We start from the raw sequence: 10678 nt of genomic DNA on the forward strand, positions 1-10678 counted from the left end.
GCCCGGGGGGTGGGGCATGGGGCTGGGGGTGTCCTTACGCCACAGAAGAAGCAGGGTGAGCAGCCCAGCCCACAGCACTGCGGTCAGCATCCCCAACAGTACGAGCGGCAGCCTCGGCCTGCAGCATCGCCTCCTGGGGGGCTCCAAGAACCCTGCCCGGGGTGGGGGGTTTAGGGAGCAATGAGGGGCCCAGGAGGAGGCTGGGCCCAGCTCTGCTCATCTCCCCTTCACCCAGAGCCCCAATATTCTGGGAACATGTCCAGAAGCCACACTGCAGCAGAGGGTCTCAGTGGACCCCAGCTTCTCCTGCCCACTGTCTCCACATGCTGCTCTTGACCAGTGCCCCCGTCCACACTGTCCAGGGGCTTTGTCAGCCCTCCTGAGCTCTGTCTGTCCGTCTCTGCCTCTCTGAGTCTGTCCCTTCGGCTCTGCCTGTCCAGCTTGGTGCCTGCTCACACTCCAGCAGGCGGTGAGTCTGATGTGGGTCCAGGTCCTTTCCAGAGGCTGCTCCCCCATCCCTACACTTGGCCCCTCAAGATGTATCCAGAAGCCTGTCACCAGCCCTGACCCCCTTCCCCGGGTCTCAGTCCTCCCCTGCATCTCGGTCCCCCAGGCTCACCCCAGCACCTGGCTCCCCCAGGCTCTCCCTGATCACCCACTTTGGCCCCGCCCCTCTTCACTCTGGCTTTCAGGGCTGGTCATGCCAGATTCCACTTGACCCCGTCCCCGTCCCGCTCCACTCGGCCTCCGCTTGCCGGGCACCAGCTCTGGTTGAGCGGGGTTTTGTGGAGAGGCGTTGAGTCAGCGCAGGGAGGGGCCTGGCTCACCTCCCGCCTGGCTCACCTCCCACCCACCGGGGCCTTTCTTAGAAATGTGCCCTGTGGCCGGGGGATCCCCCTCCTCCCCTGGACAGGGACCTGCTCTTGCCAGGTGACCCCGGGAGTCCTCCCACCTGCGTATTCGTGTCCCGCCATGGCAGTCCTGCTGGGATCTTCCTGGTGACGGGACGCTCACTGCCCGCCAAGGTAGTCCCTCCACGGCCCGTCACAGCTCCGCCTGGGACCTGGGTTTTAATGCAGCATGGAGCTCTGGCCATCGGCACGGGACAGAATCTGGGACCTGGGGGGACCCAGTGTCCATTTGCTGATTGTTTTGATCATGAGCCTCGGGGTCAACTGGGAGATAAGCTGGTGTGTCCTCAGCCACCTGAGACCACGCTACCCTCGCCCATCACACGTGAGACCCTGTAAACGTGTACCAGCGAGGTCTTGGCACACGACTGGACTTCAGCGTTTCTTGTCTTGTCCGTAAAATGGAGATATGAGAATGTGTGGGATTCTCTGACCCAGGCCAGCCCAACAGAAGCACCCAAATACCACCAGCTCTGACTGGGATACTGTGCAGCCTCGACGGAGGGGTCAACCTCTCTGAGCCTCAGTTTTGTCCTTTGTAAAATGGGGATGACAAAGCACCCAACTCAAGGGGCTGTGCCAGGATCAAGGAGATAGTGCCCGCGAGGGTCTCAGTGTGGTGCTGCCCGCAGGGGGTCTTCAGAGCCTAAATGTTTATCAAGCTGCTGAGAAGTGCCGGCACTCTGTCCCCCAGTGGCTCCTGGTCCTCTGACTCTAAGGCTCCACATGTGGGAGAGTGAGCCTGGGGTCACAGCTGTCCCCCTCCTGGTGCCAAGTTGCCTGCCCTCTCTGAGTCTTAGGCAGGTGGCGACGAGGGCTGGCCAGGCTCTGATTAGCTGCAGCTCAAGCCAGCTCCTCACCGTCACGGGAGGAGGCCAAGTGTCCCCATCCTGGGGTAGCGGGACGTGCCTGACCAGAGCTCTGGCTTCTCCCTGGACGGGTGACTCAGTTTACCCATTTGTGCACTGGGAAGAGCCACAGAGCTGCCTCGTAATCCGTGGGCACCTCCTCACTCCACAGGGCCTCTCACGGGCCCTCAGAGACACCAAGAGGGGTCTGCCTCACATAGTGACAGGACTGGGACTGAAACCCTGGACATTTGATCAACCATCTGGAAACACAGGCTTCATGGAAGGGTGTGTGCTGGCAAGTGGCAGGATCCTGACACCTGGCCATATTTTTACTCTGAGAGGTCTCGTCCCTGCCTACAGCCTTCCGTGGCTCCCCAGCACCTCCCCGATCAGTCCCAGGGCACCCCCCAAGCTCTCCTCTGCTCGGTCCAGCCTGCTGGCTGGATTTCACTTGCCCAAACCTGGCGGCCCAGGCCTCCTGTTCTGTCCACACGGTTGCCCCCTTGCCCACCACCCACCTCTCTTCCCAGGCTACAACCTCCTCCTGTCACCCCTGGAGGCTCAGCTCGAGGTGTGTCTTCCAAGAGCCTGTGAAGCCCCTGACACGCGCACGTGCACACACGATCACATACCTGTGTTCAACCTCCTCACAGCCACAGCCTCACTCAGGCCTGTAGCGCGTCCCTGTCCCCTTGGTGCGCGGGTGCCAATCCGTGAAGTCAGCGTGGCCCAGAGCGGTGGAGAGAGGCTGGAGCTGCCGGGGACAGCTAGACCCACTGGTGGCTTCTATTGTCACAGACCTTATGGGCTCACCACCTGGATAACCGCAGTGCACACATGGTCTTTTCTGGGGCTCCCCGCAACCGGGGGAAGTCCGGGCTATTATTATCTTCATTTCTTAGGTAAGAGAACTGAGTGAAAGCCATGCCAGCCTTCGCCCTCCAACTCTGGGGGAGGAAGTGGTAGAGTCAAGATCAGAACCACAGGCCTGGCACCTTGGTGCCTTACACATTTGGTTTTCACAACCACCTGGGAAGTTGATACTTTGGTTATCCATGCTGCCTATGGTTAAAAGATGTAGAGCACAGAGAGGTTAAGTAACGTGCCCAGGGTCACACAGTTCATAAATGACAGAGCTGGGATTTGAACTCAGGCAGTGTGGGCAGCCCTAACCATTATACCACCCAACCTCCTATTGACACGGACCCCTTGGCCCTTCATCTCACGTGCTCTTCATTTGTAAAACGTCCTCTGATCCTTGATGGAGGAATGGCCTTTTCCCTCAACCCACCTCCATGTCTCTTGGATGGGAAGATGCCCACCTCCCCACCCCCCACCAGGCCTGACCAGGCTGGGCTGTCCACTGGAGCTGGACATCAGCCTCCCCACTGGCAGAGAGGCAAACTGGCTGAACTGTCCTCTGGATGGTGCTCTTCAGGACAGCAGGGACCCTGCGCTTGACAGGGGCTGGGGGCTGGGTGGCCAGGGAGGAGCAGGCGGGAGGACCTTGGAGGGGCAGCCTGGGCAGCGGCTGTTGGGGGGTGGCCACAGGCCAGTTTGAGGTGTGGGTGGAGGGTTGGGAGGTGCTGTGGACAGCGCCTGGGCTCCTCTGGGGTGTCCGAGAAGACAGCCTGCGGTCCACTGAGGGCCACTCAGGACAGGGGAGAATCTTGGGAACGAGTCCTGTCAGGGCAGGGGGAGGGACGGGATGTGGTGTCCCCGCTCCTGTCCACGGGAGCCCACTCTCCCACCGGCGCCTCCCAGGCTCCATGCTGGGTCCTCATCCAGACTCCACTCAGGCAAGAGGATGCTTGGGGCCCAGGGGACCGGGCACGCGACGGTCCTGCCCCTTCCTCTCGGGGGTATCGACCTACATCTTCCGCACACTTTGGGGGAAAACAGGAAACGGGGCGGATGTGGGCCCCGGGTCTGAGGGTGTAGCTTCTCCTTTCAGGGTGGCGATCACTGAGCCTGGGGTGGGGCCTTGCTTGCCCTGCGTCCAGGCTCTGGCCTCAGCAGGAGCCAGCCTGGGGTCCAGCTGGGATCCAGCCAGGCCCAGCCCTGCCCAGAACCTCGACTCCTGCTTGACCCCAGCGGGTTCCCTTTCCCAACCCTCCTCGGGGCTCTGGGTGGGGCCCAGTGTCCACGTCTGCCACACAGAGGTCCGGTCTGGATTGTGCACCTGGGTGGGCAGAGCCTACAGCCCTGACCCAGCCCTGTCCCAAGACAGCCCCAGGCTCCCCGAACTGTTGGGCCACTCCTGGGGTTTCCAAGTGCAGGGGAGCGGGAGACCTGGGGGCAGGGGAGGGCAGTGGGCATGCCAAATCCAGGGGGGCTCCCTGGAGGAGGTCCTTCCAGCCGTGCTGCTCATTTTCCACACTTTTGATCTTGGGGCAGAGACTCCTTGCTGGGGACCATCCTGGCCCCTGCCTGCTCTGTGCCACCACTGATCACCACTGTTGAGAAACACGATTCCTAGACGCCGAGAAAGCAGTGTCACATTGTTCTGGTTTTGCTTTAACTGTGGTCAGATACGCACAACACCCTGTCTGAGCGCAGAGTCCAGGGCGTTAAGCACAGTCACACTGTGCGGCTGTCAGCCCTCCCAGCCCCTGCCACCCACCCTCCTACTCCCTCTCTGTGGCTCCTAGGGCCTCCTAGGACCTCCTGGGAGTGGATCTTGTGGTGTCGGTGGGAGGCCGACTCATCCCACTGGGCATCACGTCCCAGGCCCATGGTGGCATGAAGAAGAAGTTTGACACCACACACGTGCGGGCCACTTTCAGGTGGTGGAGGCGGGTGGGCCTGGTGGCAGCTGGCTCCGACCCTCGCTGCTGGAGCCTGGCTTGGGAGGTGGCTTGAGTGGACGGTTCAGGGAGGAGCAGAGCTTCTGTGCCTTTAGTTTCAAATGCTTCATGCCACTGTGGGTCCCCCTAGGGAGCCCCAGCCTTCATGCCTCCCCTGGGGAGGTCCATGCAAAGCCTGAGGCCCATGGCCTTCCCACCCTGGATGCCTGGCTCAGCAGCCTCTGCACCCCGCCCCACAGGCTGTTCTCCAGGGGAGGGCACCCACACCCGAGTGCTGGTCAGCTACCCTGTGGGCCAGGGACTTAGCCTCTTGAGGGACACAGGGGGAAATTGGGAATTCTGAAGTAGGGTGAGCCCAGTGAGGTCTTCCAGGATTCGGCAGTGCAAGGAATGCGGGGTGTGGGCCCCCCAACACACAGGCACACACGAACAAGTCACAGACACCCAGCACACAGGCACCACACAATAAAAGCACAACACACTTGTACACAAGATACAGACACACAAACACAACACAATCCAACGGAACACAATAAGACCACACACACAGATATAACCCACAGACATTTACACAACACACACAAAGAGACCACACAGCACAAACACAGATACAGTAGGCATACACAGTGTGTGCACAGACACACAGAAACACAGACACAACACACACAACAAACACAGCCAAACCACACACACATCACAAAAAACACACGGAAGCCACCCATGGACACATGCGACATATATGCAAGATACAGCCAAACTACTGACACACAAACCACATGAGATACAACACAGTACAACCACTGACACACAGGCACACACACAACACACAGCACGAGCCCGGAGATGTAGACCCACACAATCAAACTATAGGTAGCACGCCGAGCGGGATACAGACACACAACAGGACCACGCACATAAACACACACACACACACATATATTTGCACAGAAACACATAAACGAAAAGTAGGGACATACAGAGACACAACCCAGATGTGCAACACACACCCCCCCACACACACCCGCACGGCAGGACGTGGTGGAGACAGACGCAGGCGAGCGCCCTCTGCTGGTCTTCTGAGCTGCTCGTGGACGGAAGCCACGCCCCCTCCCCTTGCTCTCCTCCAGCCTGCAGGCCTCGGTTTCCCCCGACGCTGGCTCCTCCTCTCCTCCACCCTCAGCATCACCCTCCACCTGCTGACCCCCCACGTCACTGTCTTCAGCCCAGGCCTCTCTCCTGAGCCTCTTTGTCATCTTTTCCTACCCTCCCGCTATTCACTCAGCAGGTTTCCTGCTGCAGGCTGTCGCCCCCCCCCTGGGCAGAGCAGCACGTGGACCTGTCATTCCATCAGGGCTGCAGACCGATGTCTGATGGTGGGAGAGTCCTAAAGCAGATCAAAGGTGACATAGGAGCTGGCTCAGCAGGCTGGTCAGCCAAGCCCTCTGCGTGGGCCGCATCTGAGCAGGGACCCCTGAGCTGTATGCAGGAACCAGCCTGTGGAGGTGGGGGAGGGGTCCCTGCAGAGGAACAGCCACCGTGAAGACCCTGGGCCCTGCTGCCTGGTGCGGGAGGACCACCAAGGAGGTCAGTGTGGCTGGAGCAGAGTGAGCCTGGATGCAGTCCTTGCCCCAGGCTAGCACAGCACTGCCCCTCACCACCGCTGGTCACCAGCCAGAGGCTGCAAGTCACCTGCCTCCTTCCTGCTCCTACCTGCACATGCACCATCGTTTGACGGCCCATCTCTTCTCTTGAATGCCCCCAACACCAGCCATCTTCCTTTGTCCCAGACAATGGCAGCAAGACCCTCCATGGTCTTCCTGAGGCCCCTCAGCCCATTCCCTGCACCACAGCCGTCCGACCACGTCTCCCTCCTGTGGGTCACCTTCTGGCTCCCTTCTACTCTAGTCCTAAAGTCCCAGCTCCCTGCAGCCTGGTGTTCAAGGTCGCACTTGGGCCTCTCCAGCTACACCTACCCCACTCCCTCCAAGACTCTCCAAGTGCCTGAACTTCCCAGAGCTCTTGGTACCTCCGGGTCATTGCGTAGGCCATTGTCCCCACCTGGAGGGCCAGTTTGCACAAAAGCTGCCTTGATCATCGAAGCTGAGCCCCCATGGTCCTCTAAATCTCCTTCTCCAGCCCTGAGCTGTGGAATCTTCCCAGAAGGGCCAGGGCGGTGGCCCCAAGACCCAGTCACACCCCCCCATCAAGTGCTTCCCTACCCTGACCCCCTGAACAGATCAACAGGAAGAGGGACGGGCAGTGGGATGAGCTCTGTGGCCTTCCTGGAGGCCCAGGACTTGAGCCAGAGCCTGTTTGTTTGTGTGATGTTGGGGGCAGGGTCTGGAGAGGCTGGAAAGGCTGGCATTTGTGGGAGGGAGTTCTCAGGAGGGGACACAGGTGGACGGGGACACAGGTGGACTTGTCCACACCCTCCCCTCTGCAGGGCTCCCCAGAGCTCAGGAGGGAGTCCTGGGCCTGCAGCCCCTCCTTCCTGCCTCCCTCAGGCTCCTAGACACCCCACGGAGGAGGAGGCTGGGCAGGCCCAGCTGGGACTTCTGAGGGTGGCCCTGGGCTAGACTGGGAGGTTAGGGGATTTCTCTCTGAGAATTCCCGAGTTCCCTGAGAGTTGGGGACTCTCAACCTTCAGAGACCCAGAAATCCTGGACTTCAGGCTCTACTCTGAGCAGGCCCCCCACTCCCTGGAGACCAGGAAACCAGGCCTCTGCTCCCAGCCCTCACAGACCAGCCCGTGACCCGAGTCAGAACCCTTGACCTCACCCTCAGAGATCCAGAGATCCCCCACTCTTTAGGGATCCGGGAGGCCTGGACCCCACTCCAACCCCCAGGGACCCAGGCCCCCAGCTCCTTATGGAGTCAGGAAGCTGGGACCCTAATCTGATCCTCAGGGGCCCAGGCTCAGCCCCTTAGGCACCCAGGAAGCCAGGACCCCAGACCCTTCCCTCAGGGACCCAGGGCTCCAGCTTCTTAGGGACTTTGGAGGAGGTCTGTGTGTTTTTCTTCTCCACTCCTGCTCCCAGGCCCCCTGGGTCTGGCAGGCAGTGGGGTCGCTGTCTTCTGCTGGACCCACACCTGGTCACTGCCCCTCACAGGGGACCCTGCTGTGGATAAGTGCAGTCGTGAGGTCCCAGCTCCGCCCCTGTATCTTCTCCCGGCTGCAGGGTGATTGCTTCTTTTCTGGGACCCAGTTTCCTCGTCTGTGGGGTGGGAGTAGGGCAATTCCCTCACATCCGTGTGTGCTCAGCACGGTTCTGGGTTCCGGGAGCCTCAGAAAATGACAACATGTTTTTGCAGCATTTCTGGAAACCCATCTCCCGGGATCGACCAGCCCTCTACCCAGAGGCTCTTAGCAAAAACCCCCGAAATCCCTGCAGGACACGAGGACCCACAGGTGGGCATCCTCCTTGGCCCACTCACCCCGTTTGCTCCCTCAACCTGCACCAGCCGGGAGGCCAACACCATCGTTCCTTCCCACTGCTGATGGAGTAGACGGTCCTTCCTCTCCCTCCAGGTCTCTGCCCTCTGCAGGACATGACCCTGGCTGACATGCCCCTTGGCCCTGACCTCACCGCTGTGAGGTTTCGGTGTCCCTTCAGGTGTGTGCACATGTCTGGTTTGCTTCTTTATCATCCCCCACCAAGACAGGAGCTCCAGGAGGGCAGGGTGGTCTCTCTGGTCACCGCTGTGTCCCCAGGCCCTGGCTCAGGGCCTGGCACATAGTTAACACATGGGCATCACACCTGAGTGAAATTCCCATGGACTGGAGGAAGCCACCACACGTCCAGTGGCCTACACACTGAGGTAGGATCTGCCAGGTCTAAAGGTTGGGAGCCCAAGATGGCTCTCCCCGGGGCTACAGTCCAGATGAGGGCAGGGCCGGTCCCTTCTGGAGGGGCTGGGGGAGAAATAGCGGTGCCTGCCTCCTCTTCCTCCAGCTCCAGAGCCAGACGTGCAGCATCTTTCGGTCTTGCTTTGACTCTGGCCCTCCTGCCTGCCTCTCAGGAGAGCCCTGCGGTGACACTGGCCCCTGGGATAACCCAGGATCACCTCTGTTATGATTTAGGCACGAGGTGTCACCCCAAAGCTCATGTGTGAGACAATACCAGAAAATTCCATGGTGAAACGACTGCGTAATGGGAGCCTCACCTGATGGTGCATTGATCCACCGACAGGGATGAGCAGGGTGGCGACTGTAGGCAGGCTGTGGCTGGAGGAGGTGGGTCATTGGGGACATGCCTTTGGGGCGTAAATTTTGTGCCCCGTGAGGATCTCTCTCTCTGCTTCCTGATGGTCACGTCCTGAGCCGCTGTCTTCCTCCTCACCCTTCCTCCATGATGTTCTGCCCCACCTAGGCACAGAGCAGTGCAGTTGGCCGTCTACAGACTGAGACTTCTGAGAAGCCCCAAATAAACTTTTCCTCCTCTAAAATTGTTCTTGTCAGGTCTTTTGACCACAGCAGCAAAGAAGCTGACTAAAACCGTCCCCCGCCCTCAGGGTCCTTCCCTTAATCCCATCTGCACAGTTTCTTTTGCCATATGAAGTCACATATTCATGGATTCTGGGCATTAGGGTGTGGACATCTTGATCCACGTATCCATTGATCAGGGGCTAATTTAGCTGACCGTGATACATTAGGTAGATACTGGCTTTACCTTCCCCCTGGAGATGCAAAAATTGAGGCTCAGAGAAGCAAAGCCACGAGCGCGAGTCCACACAGCAAGGTCGTGGCCCGCGCTGGTTTCAAGCTCTGGGCTTTCTTTCCGCATCTGCCAAATCCATCCATTTGAGCCACCTGTGTCCAGGCAAGAGTCCTGGCCTTCCCAGGGGGTGGGGATTGAGCCCCATGTGGACAGGCTGCCAGGGGCTGGAAGAGAGTGTGGCCTGCTGCTGCTTTGGAAGCCCCCGGTCTCTTCTCCTGATGCCTCCGCCTTCCTGGGAAGAAGCCCTCGGGAGCTGAGGGGGTTTCCTGGGCTCTGGAGGGGAGAGGTGGGAGACCAGTGAGGTCATCTCCAGGCTGCTTCCTTGGAAGGTGGCAACTGGGGTTATGGTGGGGCCAGAGCAACCAGGGAACCCCGACTGGGATCCAAGCTCCCCGTGACTTGCTGATTTAGCCCCAGACGGGGTGATCATGCAATGCAGCCGCCCAACAGTGGGGCCACCCACTGCCCTCCCTGCCCCCACACTCTGCTTCCCAGCACAAGCACCCTGGGCCTTTCCAAGGCACACCCTGCTTCCCTTTTGCATCCTCTACCCCCTCCCCCCCAAGCCAGAAATGCAGCGAAAGGAGTTTTCCTTCTCTAGATTTTTCCATCTCTAATCCACCACACGGGCACATCACTTCCATTCAACCTCATCACTCCCTCCTTTCCTGGCCAGACAGCAAACCCCAGGAGGGCAACCATCACCACCCGGACCCCATATTTCATTAGGATGACTTTCAAGCATTCAGAAAAGTTGAATTTTGGAATGAACCACTCATCCCTAGAGTCTCCAAGGAACATCCCCGGCACCACCATTCCATTTGACCCAGCTCTCTTACTCCTTGGTCTATACCCAGAGGACTTAAAAACAGCACACTACAGGGACACGGCCACATCAATGTTTACAGCAGCTCAATTCACAATAGCTAAACTGCAGAACCAACCTAAATGCCCTTCAGTAGATGAATGGATAAAGACAATGTGGTATACATACATGATGGAATATTCCTCAGCATTAAAGAGAAAAAAAATCGGGGCCAGGGTTGTGGCTTAGTAGAGTGCTTGCCTAGCACACGTGAGACACTGGGTTCAATCCCCGGCACCACATAAAAATAAACAAATAAAATAAAGGTATTGTGTCCATCGAGAGAGAGAGAGAGAGAGAGAGAGAGAGAGAGAGAGGAGAGAGAGAGAAATCATGGCATTTGCAGATAAATGGATGGAGTTGGAGAATATAATGCTAAGTGAAGTTAAGCCAATCCCAAAACACCAAATGCCAAATGTTTTCTCTGATTTAAGGAGGCTGATTCATAATGTGGTGGGGGGATGCTGCATGGGAGGACTAGATGAACTCTAGATAGGGCAAAGGGGAGGGGCCGGAAGGGAGGGGA

General features: G+C 58.8%; 1 protein-coding gene across 9 annotated transcripts in view; it reads right to left on the reverse strand.

Annotated features, from left to right (window-relative positions):
* The window catches only part of Fcer2 (Fc epsilon receptor II), a 13863-nt gene extending 7102 nt beyond the window's left edge, over positions 1 to 6761 (reverse strand). Inside the window, exons 1-4 of one of the 9 annotated variants that reach the window (XM_048813130.1) lie at positions 6628 to 6761; positions 2395 to 2578; positions 953 to 1067; positions 39 to 152 (exon numbers count right to left, since the gene is read on the reverse strand). In XM_048813130.1, the coding sequence (XP_048669087.1) occupies positions 39 to 152; positions 953 to 974 (136 nt within the window). In that variant the 5' untranslated portion in view covers positions 975 to 1067; positions 2395 to 2578; positions 6628 to 6761. Of the gene's footprint in view, positions 1 to 38; positions 153 to 619; positions 886 to 952; positions 1120 to 2394; positions 4312 to 6279 lie in introns of those variants that run through there. The other 8 variants (XM_048813129.1, XM_048813122.1, XM_048813126.1 and 5 more) reach the window with 8 other exon arrangements.
* Positions 6762 to 10678: the final 3917 nt, after the last annotated feature.

Source organism: Marmota marmota, unplaced genomic scaffold, assembly GCF_001458135.2.
Source record: "Marmota marmota marmota unplaced genomic scaffold, marMar, whole genome shotgun sequence".
NCBI lineage: Eukaryota > Metazoa > Chordata > Mammalia > Rodentia > Sciuridae > Marmota > Marmota marmota.